Source organism: Salmo salar, chromosome ssa15 (genome assembly GCF_905237065.1).
Source record: "Salmo salar chromosome ssa15, Ssal_v3.1, whole genome shotgun sequence".
NCBI classification, from domain to species: domain Eukaryota; kingdom Metazoa; phylum Chordata; class Actinopteri; order Salmoniformes; family Salmonidae; genus Salmo; species Salmo salar.
In genome coordinates this window covers 73,627,807-73,646,976 of record NC_059456.1, presented here as the reverse complement: position 1 = coordinate 73,646,976, position 19,170 = coordinate 73,627,807, and the positions used below count along the sequence as shown (strand labels likewise).

General features: G+C 40.7%; 2 protein-coding genes across 10 annotated transcripts in view; one reads left to right on the top strand and one right to left on the bottom strand.

The window, feature by feature from the left end:
* The window catches only part of ccdc30 (coiled-coil domain containing 30), a 52,107-nt gene extending 40,338 nt beyond the window's left edge, over nt 1-11,769 (bottom strand). For 3 of the 8 annotated variants that reach the window (XM_045696050.1, XM_045696048.1, XM_045696051.1), the window contains exons 1-7: nt 10,797-11,645; nt 9,401-9,583; nt 8,905-9,025; nt 8,502-8,692; nt 8,243-8,332; nt 7,468-7,551; nt 6,827-6,980 (exon numbers count right to left, since the gene is read on the bottom strand). In XM_045696050.1, the coding sequence (XP_045552006.1) occupies nt 6,827-6,980; nt 7,468-7,551; nt 8,243-8,332; nt 8,502-8,692; nt 8,905-9,025; nt 9,401-9,583; nt 10,797-10,817 (844 nt within the window). In that variant the 5' untranslated portion in view covers nt 10,818-11,645. The other 5 variants (XM_045696044.1, XM_045696045.1, XM_045696049.1 and 2 more) reach the window with 5 other exon arrangements.
* Nucleotides 11,770-12,300: 531 nt separating this feature from the next.
* On the top strand, nt 12,301-17,114 carry emp3 (Epithelial membrane protein 3). 2 transcript variants are annotated; one of them, XM_014145638.2, is made up of 5 exons: nt 12,301-12,673; nt 14,459-14,577; nt 14,723-14,825; nt 14,921-15,061; nt 16,417-17,111. In XM_014145638.2, exons 2-5 carry the CDS (start codon nt 14,500-14,502, stop codon nt 16,590-16,592), a joined length of 498 nt encoding a protein of 165 aa, XP_014001113.1. In that variant the 5' UTR covers nt 12,301-12,673; nt 14,459-14,499; the 3' UTR covers nt 16,593-17,111.
* The last annotated feature ends 2,056 nt before the right edge of the window (nt 17,115-19,170 follow it).

Below are 19,170 nucleotides of genomic sequence, written 5' to 3'. Positions count from 1 at the left end.
AGATCCCATTGAGGACGACGAGCATGCAGATGAGCTTCCCTGAGACGGTTTCTGACAGTTTTGCAAACCCAGTTTCATCAGCTTCCGGGTGGCTGGTCTCAGATGATCCTGCAGGTGAAAAAGCCAGATGTGTATCCACTCCAGCCCAGAACCTTCACATGGTCTGCAGTTGTGAGGCCGGTTGGACGTACTGCCAAATTCACTAACAATGTTGGAGGCAGCTTATGATAGACAAATTAACATTCAATTCTCTGGCAACAGCTCTGTGGACATTCCTGCAGTCAGCATGCCAATTGCACAGTACCCTCAAAACTTGAGACATCTGTGGCATTGTGTTGTGTGACAAAACCGCACATTGTAGATTACCCTTTTATTATTCCCCAGCACAAGGTGCACCTGTGTAATGATGCTGTTTAATCAGCTTCTTGATATACCACACCTGTCAGGTGGAGTATCTTGGCAAAGGAGAAATGCTCACAAAAAGGGAAGTAAACTCATTTGTGCACAAAATATTTGAAAAAAAGCTTTCAGTGCATATGGAACATTTCTGTGATCTTTAACTTCAGCTCATGAAACATGGGACCAAAACTTTTTACACGTTGCGTTTATATTTTTGTTCAGTATACATACAAATACTGAGATATTGTATGCTCCATAAAATCTAAAAAGTATTATTTTATACTTACACAATTGCTCAGAGAAAGCGATCTTAAGTAATTTTTTGTATAATTATTTTTATTAAGATGGGTAAAAATGATTGTATCCCCTGTTTTCAATACTCCAGCACCCTCTCCTTTGCAAGGATAACGACACAGCCTTTTTCTAAAATGTTTTAGGAGATTGGAGAATATGTTGCGAGTGATCTTAGACCATTCCTCCATAAAGAATCTTTCCATATCCTTGATGTCCTTCGTCTGCTCTTATGGACTGCCTTCTTCAATTCAAACCACAGGTTTTCAATGGAGTTCAAGTCCCGAGACTGAGATGGCCATTTCAAAATGTTGATTTTGTGGTCAATTAAGATTTTTTGGGGGGGGATTTTGTGGTATGCTTAGGGTTATTGTCTTGCTGGAAGATCCACTTGCAGCCAAGTTTCAGCCTCCTGATAGAGGCAGCCAGGTTTGGTTAAAATGTCCTGGTACTTGGTAAAGTTCACCTTAACAAGGGCCCCAGGACCAGTGGAAGCAAAATAGCCCCATAACATCGGACTGTAAATAAACCCTATATTACTCATATGTACTGGCCAATGAGACTATCAAGCCACTGTCCGCCATATTGGTACTCCTTCTCAGAAGGAGCAGTCCTCCATAGCAATGAATGGAATTCTACAGTATTTCAATTAAATGATTCAAGGACAAAATGTTATGTACTTAGAGATTGAATGGGATCTTAAGCACTTACAAATTCGTAACATATTGTACGAATTGTAAATAAGGTATCTGTTTTTTAATTGTTTTTAAACCTGTTTTCACTTTGTTATTATGGGGTATTGTGTGTAGATTAATGAGGAAAACATTTAATTTAATCAATTTTAAGGCTGTAACTTAACAAAATGTTGAAAAAGTCAAGGGGTCTGAATACTTTCCAAATGCACTGTTAAGGGTTTTCCTTTATTTTTATTATTTTGTACAGTGTAGAATAATAGTGAAGACATCAAAACTATGAAATAACACATATGGAATCATGTAGTAAACAAAACAGTGTTAAACAAATCAAAATATATTTTATATTTGAGATTTTTCAAAGTAGCCACCCTTTGCCTTGATGACAGCTTTGCACACTCCTGGCACTCTCTCAACCAGCTTCATGAGGAATGCTTTTCAAACAGTCTTGAAGGAGTTCACACATATGCTGAGTACTTGTTGGCTGCCTTTCCTTTACTCTGCAGTCCAACTCATGCCAAACCATCTCAGGTCGAGTGATTGTGGAGGCCAGGTCATCTGATGCAGCACTCCATCACTCTCCTTCTTGGTCAAATAGCCCTTACTCAGCCTGGAGGTGTGTTGGGTCATTGTCCTGTTGAAAAACAAATGATAGCCCCACTAAGCACAAGCCAGATGGGATGGCGTATCGCTGCAAAATGCTGTGGTAGCCATGCTGGGTAAGTGCGCCTTGAATTCTAAATAAATCACCAACAATGTTACCAGCAAAGCACCCCCACACCATCACACCTCCATGCTTCACGTTGGGAACCATACATGCAGAGATCATCCATTCACCTACCCTGCGTCTCACAACGACACGGCAGTTGGAACCAAAAATCTCAAATTTGGACTCATCAGACCAAAGGACAGATTTCCACCGGTCTAATTTCCAATGCTCATGTTTCTTGGCCCAAGCAAGTCTCTTCTTATTGGTGTCCTTTAGTAGTGGTTTCTTTGCAGCAATTCGACCATGAAGGGCTGATTGACGCAGTCTCCTCTGAACAGTTGGTGTTGAGATGTGTCTGTTACTTGAACTTTGTGAAGCATTTATTTGGGCTGCAATCTGAGGTGCAGTTAACTCTAATCCTCATCCTCTGCAGCAGAGGTAACTCTGGGTCTTCCTTTCCTGGTCTCATGAGGTGGTCCTCATGAGAGCCAGTTTCATCATAGCACTTGACGGTTTTTGTGACTTGAATCTCAAATATAAAATATATTTTGATTTGTTTAACACTTTTTTGGTTACTACATGATTACATATTTGTTATTTCATTGTTTTGATGTATTCAATATTATTCTACAATGAGTAGGTGTCCAAACTTTTGACTGGCACTGTACATCATTGACTCCAACACACGCAGGTCTTTTATAATGGCCATGCATCAGTTTCCATTTGAGCAAATAAACACCAGGTGGGCCGTGTCTTATATCCCTCAGACGTGTACATTTTGATAAAACAGTCAATTTATCAGTTGGATCACATACATCTACACAAACTAAACATGTTAACAATATTTGTTTTCTCTGAAAATCCCCAGATTAGGAGATGGGATCAGGTCAGCCCAGTATTGTCCAATGAGGTTGCAGAGTGGGCCCAAGCACACCACAGTTATTTTTACTCTCTTTGTGCACATGCTGCAGGGCTCGAGAAAAATTATGTGATACACATTATATGACGTTGTACACATTTTTCAGGGATCCATTTTGGCTCGTGAGTGCTAGTTTCAAAACTGCTGGCTGAATTTAGACAAAATCTCTGTAATATCACAAATTTAACCTCTTGAGATGAGAAAACATGTTTTATGAAGTTGAAGACGTGCTCTTTAAACAATGTTAAAATTAGGTGAAATAATTATTTGACAAAAATACACTATCCAAAAGGCACTATTTGTGGAATGGTATTATAAAAAATTACAAGTAGGCTATACATGCACACATTTAGCACTGCATCAAACATAAGCCTGCCTGTTATAATCAATATTTGTACATTTTATAGGCCTCGCCTCCTTTCCGGAGTTTCCTGCTGCATTCTCCTGTTTATCCTCAGTCATTTGCTGGCTTACCCATCTGTCCACTATGGGGGTTCTGCCTTTTTCAGGTACCACAAATGTGCAGCCAGGGTGGAAACTCAACCACTTTCTCCTACTCTGTACTCTGGCTTCCACCACCACTCACGCCAAACAACTTCCACCATCCACCCTTCCAACAATCATCTGATGACAAGAAGCCAAACTTCTGACTTGGGATGTATTGATGTGTTTGACAAATGGTATCACTTCCGGTTATTGTTGGGCCGTAACACAGATTGATAAGATCAAATGCTAATTTTATTTGTGTGACTGCAGGATTACACCCTGAACTGCCAAGCAAATAGTGTACTAAGAAAGTGTGTAGGGGAATATCATTTATATTAATCCTCTGAATTGAGAAGATGGTCATGTTATTGCTTGGTACCAAAGGTAATTATGGAAACACTTGAGTAAGTGAAAAACACAAAATATATTGAAAGCAAGTGATTCCACACAGCTGTGGTTCCTGAGTTAATTAAGTAATTAACATTCCATCATGCTTAGGATCATGTATAAAAATGCTGGGCAGGCCATTATTTTGGCTACCATGGCTCCCATAGGATGAAAATGCCCCCTTCTCCACAGGGCACGAGTGGTCACTGAATGATTTGATGCAATGGCCGTCTCAGTCACCAGAACTCAACCCAATTGAACACTTATGGGAGATTCTGCAGCGGCACCTGAGACAGCATTTTCTACCACCATCAACAAAACACCAAATTATGGAATTTCTCATGGAAGAATGGTGTCACATCCTTCCAACAGAGTTCCAGACACTTGTAGAATCTATGCCAAGGTGCATTGAAGCTGTTCTGACTCGTGGTGGCCCAACACCCTATTAAAACCTGTTATGGCTAGGGGTTCTGCTAGCGGAACGTTTCCACAACATCCGGTGAAATTTCAGAGCATGAAACTCCAAAAAAAATTGAAATATTTCACTTTCATACATTCACAAGTGCAACACACCAAATTAAAGCGCAACTTCTTGTTAATCTAGCCAGCGTGTCAGATTTCAAAAAGGCTTTATGGCGAAAGCAAACCATTCGATTATCTGAGGACAGCACCCCAAACAAACACATGACAATCATACACTGCTCAAACAAATTAAGGGAACACTAAAATAACACATCCTAAATCTGAATGAATGAAATAATCTTATTAAATACTTTTTTCTTTACATAGTTGAATGTGCTGACAACAAAATCACACAAAAATAATCAATGGAAATCCAATTTATCAATCCATGGAGGTCTGGATTTGGAGTCACACTCAAAATTAAAGTGGAAAACCACACTACAGACTGATCCAACTTTGATGTAATGTCCTTTAAAACAAGTCAAAATGAGGCTCAGTAGTGTGTGTGGCCTCCAGGTGCCTGTATTCTCCCTACAACGCCTGTGCATGCTCCTGATGAGGTGGCGGATGGTCTCCTGAGGGATCTCCTCCCAGACCTGGACTAAAATATCCGCCAACTCCTGGACAGTCTGTGGTGCAACGTGGCATTGGTGGATGGAGCGAGACATGATGTCCCAGATGTGCTCAATTGGATTCAGGTCTGGGGAACGGGCGGGCCAGTCCATAGCATCAATGCCTTCCTCTTGCAGGAACTGCTGACACACTCCAGCCACATGAGGTCTAGCATTGTCTTGCATTAGGAGGAACCCAGGGCCAACCGCACCAGCATATGGTCTCACAAGGGGTCTGAGGATCTACCAAGTATATGCATATCCTAGCTTCTGGGCCTGAGTAGCAGGCAGTTTACTTTGGGCATGCTTTTCATCCGGACGTGAAAATACCGCCCCCTAGCCCGAAGAGGTTTTAACTTCTTATGGATGGGTGGCAGTATTGAGTAGCTTGGATGAAGAAGGTGCCCAGAGTAAACTGCCTGCTACTCAGTCCCAGAAGCTAAGATATGCATATTATAGAAAACACTCTGAAGTTTCTAAAACTGTTTGAATGATGTCTGTGAGTATAACATAACTCATGGCAGGCAAAAACCTGAGAAAAAAATCCAACCAGGAAGTGTGGAAATCTGAGGTTTGTAGTTTTTCAAGTGATTGCCTATCCAGTATACAGTGTCTGTGGGGTCATTTTGCACTTCCTAAGGCTTCCACTAGATGTCAATAGTCTTTAGAATGTTGTTTCATGCTTCTACTGTGAATGGAGAGAGATTAAGAGCCATTGGAATCAGATGACTGAGAAAATGACATGAGCTCAGTGGCGCGCACTCCCGTGAGAGTTAGGTGTGTTCCTTTTCATTTCTGAAGACAAAGGAATCGTCCGGTTGGAATATTATGGAAGATTTATGATAAAAACATCCTAAAGATTGATTCTATACATCGTTTGACATGTTTCTACGAACTCTAATATAACTTTTTTGACTATTCGTCTGAACTAACTGCGCGAGCACAGTGCATTTGGATTACTCGACGGAACGCGCGAACAAAAAGGAGGTATTTGGACATAAAGGATGGGCTTTATCGAACAAAACAAACATTTATTGTGGAACTGGGATTTCTGGGAGTGCATTCCGATGAAGATCATCAAAGGTAAGTGAATATTTATAATGGTATTTGTGACTTGTTTTGATGTGATTGTTTTGATGTGATTGTTTTGATGTGAGCGCTGTACTCAGATTATTGCAAAGTTTGCTTTCGCTGTAAAGCTTTTTTGAAATCTGGCACAGCGGTTGCATTAAGGAGAAGTGCATCTTTAATTCTGTGCATAACACTTGTATATTTTATCAACGTTTCTGATAAGTATTTCTGTAAATTGATGTGGCTCTCTGCAAAGTCACCGGAGGTTTTGGAGGCAAAACATTACTGAACATAACGCGCCAATGTAAACTGAGATTTTTGGATATAAATATGAACTTTATCGAACAAATCATACATGTATTGTGTAACATGAAGTCCTATGAGTGCCATCTGATGAAGACCATCAAAGGTTAGTGATTCATTTTATCTCTATTTCCTCTCTTTGGCTGGAAAATGGCTGTATGTTTTTTTGTGACTAGGTGCTGACCTAACATAATCGTTTGGTGTGCTTTCGCTGTAAAGCCTTTTTGAAATCGGACACTGTGGTTGGATTAATGAGAATCTTATCTTTAAAAATGGTGTATAATACTTGTATGTTTGAGAAATTTTAATTATGAGATTTTTGCTGTTTTGAATTTGGCGCTCTGCACTTTCACTGGCTGTTGTCATATCGATCCCGTTAATGGGATTTCAGCCGTAAGAAGTTTTAAGACACTTTATGTTGGTGTTTTATTTTATATGGGCAGTTACATGTACAATATAATGAGAAAGATAATTATACAATATTGTTTTCTCATACCACACATGGCCTGGGTCTTCTTGGCAGATTCCAGCTTGTCTGTCAGTCTGCGGATGTCCTCGTGGGCCATGGAGAGCCTCCGAGATGCCTCCTCCAGATCCCTCTCCAGCCGCTGGCGCTCAGAGCGCTCCTGGTATACATCCTCATTGTGGACCTGAGACAGAGGGAGAGCAAAGACTACAGAGTCAAGATTGAGTCAAGATACCATGTCTGTGTTAGAACTTTAAACAAATGCATGTGGTAAAAATATTGGATAAAATGTTTATAGATATTTGCATCTGATAGAGTATATAAATGTACTAAAGCTGAAACCCAACAAAAAAACACATAGACACTTTGTTTCTCTTGGTAATAATTACATTTACAGAGCTTCATATAAAGTGTACAATTTCCACCGGACCCATAACTCTCCATGCCCATGCCATTCAAAATGCCAGTCTTAAAAGGAAAATAATTTAAACAGTTAGTGAGGCTCCGGGGTTAGCAATGTGAGCAGATTCGTGGATGCCTTGCCAACAGTAGTACGGCTCTGAAATAGGACTTGAAAGGCAAGAACCACAGAAAAGTTGACCCATGCAGTCTTGCCTCAAGATATTACAGTATCATGGTTAGTTGATATGGCAGATAAGATGGGGACCTACAGGTGCACCATTGTGTGTGCTCTGTGAGGACTTGCGTAGGCCAAACAGCTTCTTCCAAGGCCTCTGAGCTGGAGACTGCTGCTCCTTGGGAAGAAAGACCACGGGGCAGAAGGATTGACAAGAGACCCTATGAGGGTATCCCCACTGTCCAGGATCAATGCCAGCTACGTCAAAGCGGTATCAACTTAAACGCTAAATCAGCATTTCCCAAACTCGGTCCTCAGGACCCCAAGGGGGATTTTTGCCCTAACACTACACAGCTGATTCAAATGATCGACACTTGATGATTAGTTGAATCGGCTGTGTGGGGTTAGGGCAAAAACCAAAACGTGTACCCCTTGGGGTCCAGAGGACCGAGTTTGGGAGAAAAAAAAATATTATTAAAGGATCAATCTGCAGTTTCAACAATAAAGAAAGTAACACCCAGAAATGTAACCATTTAAACTGATCATCCATGATATCAATATTATGGTTTTACAGTGTTAGCTTACAATCAAATTGTTTACAAACTAAGGAGAATGTATTTTGGGGTTCTGATGGGGTATGACAATTGAACTAAGCTAATGAGGCATTTATAACTTATATCATTCAATAATCAATGGGTGTATATATAATGAATTTAAAAGTCAAAAAATTGATGTAGCAATTGCAGATTGGCCCTTTAAAAGTCAGACTTCACTTCATTATCTCTTTTCTTTCACAACCTGAGAGAGATGCTGACCAGTCTCAAGCAAGAGGAGGTTTTCCACCCAGATATCTAGTTATCCCTCTTTACCTGGTTCATGCTTTCTTTGGTACACTGCATGGTCTCCCTCTGCTGCCTTAACTCTTCCTCCATAGTGTGGCGAATATGATCCAGCTCGTCCTGTGAAACACAGCAACCCCACACCCCAGGACAGTCGCATACATGTAAAACTGCACTCCGTGACTTGGAAATACATTTTATTGACTGTATTCGAAAACAGCTTTCCTTATATCCTTCATTGTGTAACACAACGAGGTAGAAAATAACCAATAAAAACATAGTCCGTTACCTGCAGGTGGACCTCCCTGAGGTTGCCTGTGAGGCTCTGCGTGTCCAGCCTCTTCTCTGCAGCCTCCAGTCTCTCCAACAGCGTGGCCCTCTCCACCAGCAGGTAGGCCACCTGCTCACTGGTGCTACTGAGGCCAATTTCACCCAAGTCCTCCTGGGCCAGCATCTCCACTACCTCCTTCCTCTGGGAATCTGTCAGACAGTGGAAAGGAGAGCAATTGGGTCAATGCAGTATCTTGCCCAATCCCAAACGGATATTAATCCCAACCGCCCAGGTATTTGTGGAGATAGACATAAGCAAGATTCTGTGTCTACACTGTTGTTCAGCCAGCTTTTTACAGAGTGTGCTAAGTGACAACAATGCGTGCCAGTGAAGACATCTTCCATTGGTCTTGCCTAAATACCTTGCTGGAGCCTAATCTGCTGGAGGTCTGCATGGAGCTGCTCGTTGTCCTGCTCATACTCGGCTGTCAGAGACTCACGCTCCTCCAGCAGGCCACGGATGTGCTCCACATAGTTCTCCACCTGAGACAGACCGACAGCCATCCATGAATGACATTGGACCATGGACGAGGCTACCCCACATTAGGGATGGTATTAAGAACCGGACCAGTACTTTCCTAGTACCAGTATTAAATTGGACAGAGCTGACTGAATCCAATTGGAACTTTTGGTGCCTCATTAACCATTCTTTAGAACTAGGCATCAGATAACAGATCCTAGCCTACCATCTGTGGCGACTGGTGTGTTATGTGCATTATATGTTAGGCAACTGTTCCAGAACCAGTTGAGTAATTTACTTCAAAATGGTTAGTGGGATAAATGTGGTGGGAATTGCTGATCCCAAGTCAGTTCATAGTAATTAGAGTGTGGTGTCTGCTGAGCTAAGGTTTGCCTCACCTCCTTCATCTCGGTGGCCTGCTGTGTGCGCAGTGTGTGCAACTCCTGGGTAGCTGTGCGCAGGTCTCCCTCACAATGCAGGAGCTGACGCCACAGGTGCCGCTGACACTCCTCCGCACTTGCCGAGGAAGCCAGGCCGGCCTCCTGCAGACGCAGGGCAATTTGATCCAGCTCCGACGGGACCTGAGCGCCATAACAAAACACAAACAAAATGATACGTCATAGTTATTTCCTTTTTATAGGTGATGTCATGTCGTACAATTTGGTGTGATTGAATGATTTAACGGCAAAGCAGTCAGTTTAACTGTAATGTGATCTCCTTTGTGACACATGGGAAGACGCGCAAAGAGACCCCTGCCAACGCTAAACACTGCCTAACATAGAATTCAATACTGTAATTTGCAAGCCCCGTAACCTGAGACGGCTCATCATTCAACGATGAGACTACAAGGCTAAGACATTGTTCAACATGCTAGTAGATAGAATGGCTCAACAAACTGCCACAGAGCATCAGGTCTCATCCACTCCACCTGTTGTTGTGATCTAACAGAAATTATTACTGCCAAGTCAAAATTGTTCTGTTAGGCTAGTTGTGAGTTCACAATGACTAAACTGCAATGGAATTGAACTGTCAGTTGTTCTCATACTTTGCTATCACATAGGGCCCTATCTCTAGAGTACCCAAGAGGGCATACAGCCAGCCCTAGGGTTCTCAGTTGAAAGTATGGACCTCACCTGGGCAATGTGAACTACAATCCCGACTGTTTTAACATTTAGAAATGCTAATAAAACTTGCTTGCGATTCGGTTTTGAAAACCTTTGGAACTTAAGTTTCATATCACAGAAAAATAATTTTACAAAAACATATATATTTTTTTTTTATAGAATCCCACAGAAGTGTTTTGCATTGCACATTTACCTGAACTACAAGAACACTTCTTGAGTTAATGGAAACGCGGGACGGAACAACAACAAAAACGTTGGCTCGTGTAGCTGTATTACACAAAAAACCTTAGGGGAAATCTGTAAAAAAAAAAAGCTAAGAGTGAGTGTATCTTTTGTATTTGTAAAGTTATTTTTGGATGATAATTACGTTGTGTTCAATCAAGGTTTGCAAAAGTGTATCGCAATCAAGGACTCATGTTTCTAGATAGAGCATTTCACACTTGAATCCCTTCAGCTAATCAAAAGGAATGTGGAATGACTCAAATGCAATTGGAGTCATGATAAGGGCAAATAGGGCCCTGGGCTAGACTAAGAAATTGCTACTGAAGATTAGCAACTAAAACATTTGCATTGCATGACATGCAGGTTTAAAATGAACATCTTATCAAGCTGGCTGACTTCATACATATGCCTATCTCGTTTAAATAAGTAAATTCAGGGTTGAGTTTACCTCATCATAATCCATGTCCATACACTAGCTAGATCCAAGGGAGTTGCATCTGCAAGTGATGAACTGTTTCCTTCAGTAAAAAGTTACCAAGTAGCAGGCTACATGGTACACTGTTGAACAGATTGAGGTTTGAAAGGCATGACAAGGATGGATGCAAGCCAGCGAAATCCATAGACAGTAGTTTAGAACTTCCATCCCAAGTCAATCACCTGAAAAAGATGACAGTGCAACTATAAACAGAGCTTGGAATGAGCAAACGATTACAGCTAAGCAAGGCTTATTCGAGACGATTATAGTTAGCTAGCTAACGTTAGCCCCCTAAAAACATATATTGGGGAGTTGTCATGATGGTCCAGCAGCAGCTACAACGTTAGTTGCTCTAGAGAAACCCAAGTTGGCATTCTACTGCCTTTATCCCTAGACTCGAGTTAACTAGCTAGCGTCTATGGAATAGTCTACTGACGTTACGTTAGCTACTACAGAGAACGAAACTGAAGCTTGCACTAATATCTGTCTGACGGATAACATTTCAGGGTGCAATGTCTCACAACAAGTAGGCAGACAACCTTAGTTAACTAGCTAGCTATAAAATAGAGGTAGTGCAACGTTAGCCAGCTGGAGTTGAATAAAATTCCTAATCCTGCCCAAAATGTCTGACAACGCCAGAAGAAAGACTTGCTAACGTTAGCAACCACAGAGAGTTAGCGATTGCTAACGTCAGCAAAACGAATGATCGTTGACGGCATGCATGCCAAAAAGTTATTAATTAATAGTTGTAGACACAATTGAGCGACTTCAAATCTTGGACGCTTGGCCCGATCAAACTTATTGCACCGCCACTTCCAGCACCAGGCAATACATACCTACCTACCTACCTACCTACTTAGCTAGCTAGCGTCGAAGCTCAGGTGCAGCAGACACTCACTGGTGTATCCAGTAGCCAGTAGGGGTGGTCAAGTTTGTCGCTTCTACAAGCACCTAGGCAACGGAATATACCATTCAGGCGATACAGGGGATAAATGGGAAAATCTATATATTGTATGATGGGGAGAAATATGTGGCTCTTATCATTTTATGCAAAACAGGAAATGGTAACAATAAAACTATGTAGAAAAAAAACTACGTTCTATACATTTAGTTGTTCTATATCTGTATAAACCTGAAAACACCAACATGTGGAATAGCAGGCCCAGAATGCACCTACATTTATTTCGGTGTGTACAGTAAATTCCTCTGAAAATGAATGCCTTATAACTGTATTTAGCCTTCTGTGTGTCATTTAATTGAATTGCTTTCTGGCGTGATTTGCATTTCTATTTCATTGTTGCCAGTCAACTTTGTAACTCACCACACGCCCATACAAATTAACATAATGGTTTGTGTACTGTACAGCCGCATTTTGGCCTAGCACACTCCCCCTCTAAAATAGCTTCTTTTTTTCTTTTTTTGTTATATATCTTTCTTTAGGAGTTAAAGATGGGGTGAGCATAAGTAGTGCACTATGATCATATAGACAGACACCAGATGTGGTTTTAACTCAAAGTGAAAGGTTTACAGTAGACAACTTTTCATGTGGCTTGCTGTTCTACCGCTCAAGGGTGGGTCTGGTTTGAGTCTTTTTTAGATGGTGATTTTGGACTGAAGGGAGTCAGCAGAGCAAAGGGAGCTCTGTTCAACTAAAAGGAAATGGGCGTTTGGGGTTTCTTTTTTTAAAACTCTACAGCATTCCTACTCCTTTCCTCCTCATGGAAACTTTGGAAATGGAGTGATTGAAAAAAATAAAGGGGGAGTGGCAAGAGAGGAAAGGAGAGGACCACCAGAGGGGAAACTTTTACAGAGAGGCTTGATTCAGAGGAGCGTGAAATACACAAACTAAGGTGCGTAGAGATTCTTCAATGATAATTCTGACTTTCTGGAGTACATTCACCAGAGAGGTTTGTTATATACATGTTTTATAGGCCTATTTGTCAGATTCAGATTCAATAAAAACACGTTCTTAAATCACCAGAATGAAGTAATCAGAGCATAACGCATGGAATTGAGAAAGCTTGTGACTTTAACCATTTTCTATTAATGTTTTGATTTCCATGCTAATTCTCATTCAATCCAACCATTACGTCACATCTAAGACCTTCATTCAGTTGTCAGATGGAATTGGTTTCATTTAATAGTATAATTTGACGATCACGATATACTCACCCCAAATTGGGCCCCTCCTAAAGATAGAGATCTATACAGACGTGTTCATCCTTCTACCCTTTTTGCTGGGCTAATTCATCATGTCCCCTGTGGTAAAATTATATTTTTATGTTTATGACTAGCATACTACTACAGAACTACTATATTATGACTATGTTCAATGTTTGCAGTGTTGTTGGTGTTGTTGTAATAATGTGAGTATGATCTATTAACCTGGATTTGCTCGTTACAAGTTTAAATGTTATAATGTTAAAACCATTTGTTAGCCCAGTTTTCTCCTCCAAATTATGAAGCACTTATTCTCTTTTTCCATCATAGCAGAAATTTGAGGTTACTTCAGTAAACAACTTGTCACAATTTTTATTTCAACCTGCCCCGCCCTCTCATTTAAATACATGTTTATTACTGTGACACAGACCAGTCAAAGAGCAGTTTTAGAAATAGTTAAATAGCACTCTGTTTTGTGGCCTTATGTAAGAGAGTATCCTGTATTTTCACAGCTCAGACTTTCCATTTGCGTTTGGGGTGACATTTATTCGAGCTCAGAAGCACACAGTGGTGGAAAAAGTACACAATTGTCACAGTTGAGTAAGAGCAAAGATACCTTAATAGAAAATGACTCAAGTAAAACTCACCCCAGTAAAATACTACTTGAGTAAAAGTCTAAAGGTAACTTGTTTTAAATGTACTTAAGTACAGTAGTTAAAAACATTCTAAATTGTGATACCTGAGTAAAAGTCAAAGTAAATGCTATACATTAAATTCATTATGTTAAGCAAACCATGTTGCACAATTTTCATGTTTTTATTATTTACAGACAGACAGGGCACCTTTCAATACTCAGACATAATTTACAAACGCAGTATTTGTATTTGTATTTGTATTTAGTGAGTCCACCAGATCAGAGGCAGTAGGGATGACAACACGTTATATTGATAGGTGTGTGAATTGGACCATATTGCTGTCCTGTCTGAGCATTCGATATTTAATGAGTACTCTTGGTGTCAGAGAAAATGTATCAGAGTAAAAAGTAGGCTATATTTTTTTAGGAATGTAGTAGAGTAAAAGTAAAAAATATTCATAATAAAGGAAAAGTACAGATACCACCAAAAACTTTACTTTAAAGTATTTTTACTTAAACACGTTACACCCCTGAAAGCATAGTAAACCTATGTTATGAAGTGGATGTGGGGGTGGGGCAGTCATGTGAACCTGATGAAAAACATACATTTGCAAATATTACTTTATATTTTAAAAATGTTTAAAGTTTTTTAATTTAGCCTTCATTTAACTAGTCAAGTCAGTTAAAAACAAATGCTAGACCACATGTTTCTTTTTGCCATAATCAAAATATTGTTTTGGCTGCCCTCAAACCAATAAAAACACCAACCAAGCCAAAACTGAAACAGTACATGTGAAACAGTACATGTTGCCTATTATGTGTAAACCATCTGTGATTTCAGCCACATTTCAATCTCCATTTTCGGACAGGGACCCTGTTCAGATGGCGTACTTGCTGATGTTTGTGACCCTGCTGCATCTAATCACCTTGGCCATGCTCTTCATTGCCACCATGGAGAAGGTGAGAGCTCTACTTCACCAATATATCTTTCCATTATTGTTAGTTAAGATGTAAATGTGTGATAAAAGTAGTTCAGCCTTTCTTAAACAATAGGTGTTTACCATACAACACATTTACTTACTTACTGCCTCTCTTTCCTTCTTAGTCCTGGTGGGTATGGGATGGGATGGAGAACTCAGATCTCTGGTATAACTGTAGATTTGACAATGACACTGGAACCTGGTTGTGTGCCTCGTCCAAGGAGACTGGTAAACATATTTTTTACCCTATGAAATCATTGAAATCCTCCCTTCCCTGACAGTATGAGGTGCATATTGATACATCGTTCCTCGTTCTTCCTCAGAGTGGCTCCAATCAGTCCAGGTGTTGATGGTGCTGTCTGTGGTCTTCTCTTCGGTTTCCTTTCTGGTTTTCCTTGGGCAGCTCTTCACAATGTCCAAAGGGGGGCTATTCTACTTCACCGGGTTATGTCAAGTCTTTGCAGGTAATGAAGTGAAACAATGAACCATCTCTATCTGCCACTAGGACTGTTGTAGTTGATTTTAAAAAGGTCATGTGGTCAGAAAAAGCGCATGGTCCTAACCACCAGTGCTAGATAATGTTTACAAACATTCACACGTGCTGTGAAAGACCAACGAGCTCCCCTTATGGTGAAATACTGCAGTCTCCTTCAAATCCTTTCAGCCTACCTCTGAAAGTTTTTTCAGTGCTTTTTTACGGTTGTTGTAATATAGCAATTTGATGAAAGACTAGTATAGGATTATTTCAACACTCGTATAGAGTGTCAGTTGTTACAGCCCAAGTCAACAGCTTTGCAATAACCAGAAGATGAACCATTAGCTTGTTCATGAGTACATGCCACGGTAGGCCTATGACAACATCAATAACAAATGCCTCTTCAGCAAAGCCCTCTTCAGTATGAAATCAATCAAATCATAGGGGTGCTTAACTTCCCCCTTAATTCCTTAATTTCATTCTTTCTTTCCTCAATTTGACTTTTCTTGACACTATAAAATTATCAGTGAGCCTAAATTGTGCATGGCATTTCGTTGCCATGCATGATGACATCCAGGATATCATTTTAGTGTGGCGATTCTGATTTTGTGACTTTTTCATCCAAATGATCGTTTTCAGCTGGAAGCAAATTCGTACTGATGATTTATGCGAACTTGGAATAGACGCATGGCCGCGGGAAGATGTTTTGGGCTGGGAGTGCTGTAGTGTATGTATTTATTTATCAGGGGGTGCTGCAGCACCCTCAGCACCCCTACTTCCGGTGGCTATGAATAGGCAAATGTCTTTATGCTGGTTCAGTCACCGATTGACAGCTCATCAGAACAGTCCATACTCAGGCTCTTTATACCTGATGGGAGGCGCCAATTCAGCACTCTGATTGGTGTGGGCACACTCACACCTGATGCTCCTTTTCGTTGATTATGGGGAGGTAATGCACACAGAATAATTTAACTCCAAAACAGGCAGGGACAACAACATAACACAGTATACAGTAGAGTTATCTTGATGTGACTCATTTAAGAGGGTTACAGGAAAGAATAGAATAGATGCTTTATTGTCTATTGTTCAACGGAAATGTGTCATTTTGCTGTCACAGTACACCCAGTGCTTGACTTGGGCAGGATCTCACTGGAGCTGGCACCTCAACTTTTCTACTGCTTGAGCTCCTGCGCCTCTTACAGAATATTAGCTACAAACTATTGTGGAGCTCCTGCACCTAAATATAAACAGTAACACCACCCAAAATGAGTAGCGGCACCTATTTCAGTCCAAGTTAAGCAGTGAGTACACCCCTAATTTAGCTCTGGCTTTTGATTCTCTTAGGTCTCACTGCATTTGCGGCTGCTCTCATCTACACGCTGCACAACCAAGAGATCCTCCAGGACTCACGAAAGCTGACCGAGGGACATTTTGGCTACTGTTTTATACTGGCCTGGGTGTGTGTGCCGCTGCTACTCATCAGTGGAGTCATGTACATCCACCTACGTAAGAAAGAGTGACCATGGAAGAGAGGTGAATACTGAGCACAAACAGAAAAGCATAGTTGTTGACATTGAGCTATAATAATATCAGAGGCGATGGAGCTCAATCACATGAGTACAGATCTGGGTCTGTTACTTTGTCGGCATTTAGAAGCAGCTATTTCTGGTCAATCCAAATATTGATTGGATCTTGGATAAAAGCGAATCTGGTGAAGCTTTTAAATATAGCATGTTTAGTAGCCTATAGAGCATCGGTATACAGTGCTACAGGCAATTATATATTTTTTTCCTATTTCCAAAATATCTATGTCTGAAAAAGTCTGAAAGCTCCAAGTCAGTATTTATTGTAAATCTGGGTGACTTATAAAGCCAATGATGACAACTGCCAAATAAGTGTTCCTGATATATTGCAGAATCAAGCTTGTTTTGATTTGAAATGTATGTATATGAATAGGGAAATATATTTTTGTACTTGCAATATGTAGTCCTATCAGCTAGAGCTGCTCTAACTTTCCTAAATAAAACACATAGAATATGCGTTGAAGTTGTTTCTTATTATATTCTCTTTTATTTATTTGATTGAAATGCTCTTATTTCAGTTTGCAGGACAAAACACGCCACATACATCTTTTATATTCAATTCAGTAACAGTTACCAGTAGTGATCATATCCTGTGTTTTTTTTCCCCCGAAATGATCTATTCACACATGAAGATAGCAGCAAGGTCAAAGTTGTCTTCCTAGACCTGGGATAACAGATAACACTACACAATTCAACTCAATGGACTTATGTCAGGAAAGGATCAAAGACAGAGTTGAATCATTAGTGTGCATGCAAGCCCACTCTAGATACTCGACATTCAATGTGCCAAAAGGGCATAAGGGATGCAGATTGGATATAGAGTTACAGTAAAGATTTGATGTGGTGCCAGACATAGCATACATAAAAGATAAGTAGCGTTTTGTTTTTGAACGTGTGCACGCTTTTCTCTTCTGCGAAAAACAACAGCTGATTCAAAGAGGGTGTGTCGGATTTCAAAATGCTTCCTCGATAGGGAGCCTCGGGATAAACGTGAGAATCCTTCCGGGTAGGAGAGGAGGACGGGAGGAGTCGAGGAGAGGACAGACTTTTTTCCAATTGAGAATCTCTCAGAGAGAGGAGAGAGAAAGGAAAAGAGGATAAAGGGAGAGAAGGAGGGGGAAAAGAAAGAGGGGTAGAGTGCTAATAGACACATAGACTGTTCAGTCATAGAATGTTCTCTCTGCTTCTGCAAGGCAAGTGGTACCGATGCACCAAGTCTGGAACCAACAGGACCCTGAACAGCTTCTACCCCACAGCATAAGACTGCTAAATAGTTAACCAAATAGCTACCCGGACTATCTGCATTGACCCTTTTTGCACTAACTTTTCTTCTCTATTTTCTTTCTCTCTGCATTGTTGGGAAGGGCCCGTAAATAAGCAGTTCACTGTTAGTGCACATCTGTTGTTTACGAAGCATGTGACAAATAACATTTTATTTCAATTTAATTGAATATGTAATTGGTCCACAGAGTAGATCTTCAAATAATGACTCAAACTTCAAACAAAACACTATTGTATTTCTATCACTTGTTTGATCATTTTCTGTTGACAACATCTTTGTCTACTGACACCCCTTCAAAGGTCTGAATACAGCTATCTACTGATCCTTCAACGCAAGCAAGCTGTCATACTTTGAACTGTTCAATGTACAAGCAATAAAACAATACATGGAAAACACTGGTTTCATCGTCTTTGGAACTTGTCTTGGAGTCATTGAAATCTAGGGGTAGACACAACAACGACAACAATAACAGCAACAACAATAACAACAACAACAACGACAATAACAGCAACATGTGTCTTTGTTGCCAGGCTATGGCAGCCACCAGCAGTCCACCAGTGTGCTCCATCTGCCTGAAGATGTTCTCAGACCCAGTCACCACCACATGTGGACACAGCATCCACTTGGCTTGTATCGGTAGATACTGGGGAAGCAGTGACCAGTACTGGTGTCCACTCTGTAATAAGAGATTCCAGAAAAGACATGAGGTAGATGTCAACACAACACTCAGAGAGGTTGTTGAGAAATCTAAAGCTAGACATACTGCCCAATGTGAAGTCTTAACCTCAGCCCCAGCCACAGCTAGACATGGAGAAGAAGAGCCTGGCAGTGTTTTCACTGGATGGAATCTCATCACCCTGGTAACCCGTAACCACATATTCACTTGGAGCCTGACAAACCACTGGGGGAGTGGGGAGAAAGGTTGGTATGTACTGTGTGTGGATGATGGACCCATGCATTAGTAAGGAACAAACCAATGAGACATCTCTTTGTAAATGTGTTTTTGTTTCAGTTAAGAAAGTGAAGTCAGAAATGCAGCAGATGATCCAGGAGATAATGGAGAAGGTTAAAGAGGTCAAATGCTCAGTGGAGCTCAGCAAGATGAGTCAAAATTGTCAAAACCCACAATGACTGCTATGTGTGACTTAGTTGACATGGCACCTACTACCACACCCTGTTCAAAGGCACTTAAATATTTTGTCTTGTTCATTCACCCTCTGAATGGCACACTTA

Excerpts from the sequence above, each read along its gene's own strand:
- emp3 (XM_014145638.2), top strand. The coding sequence starts at position 14,500 with ATGGCGTACTTGCTGATGTTTGTGACCCTGCTGCATCTAATCACCTTG. Across the intron at positions 14,578-14,722 it reads TCATTGCCACCATGGAGAAG|TCCTGGTGGGTATGGGATGG; the intron begins GTGAGAGCTCTA and ends TTTCCTTCTTAG. Across the intron at positions 14,826-14,920 it reads TGCCTCGTCCAAGGAGACTG|AGTGGCTCCAATCAGTCCAG; the intron begins GTAAACATATTT and ends GTTCTTCCTCAG.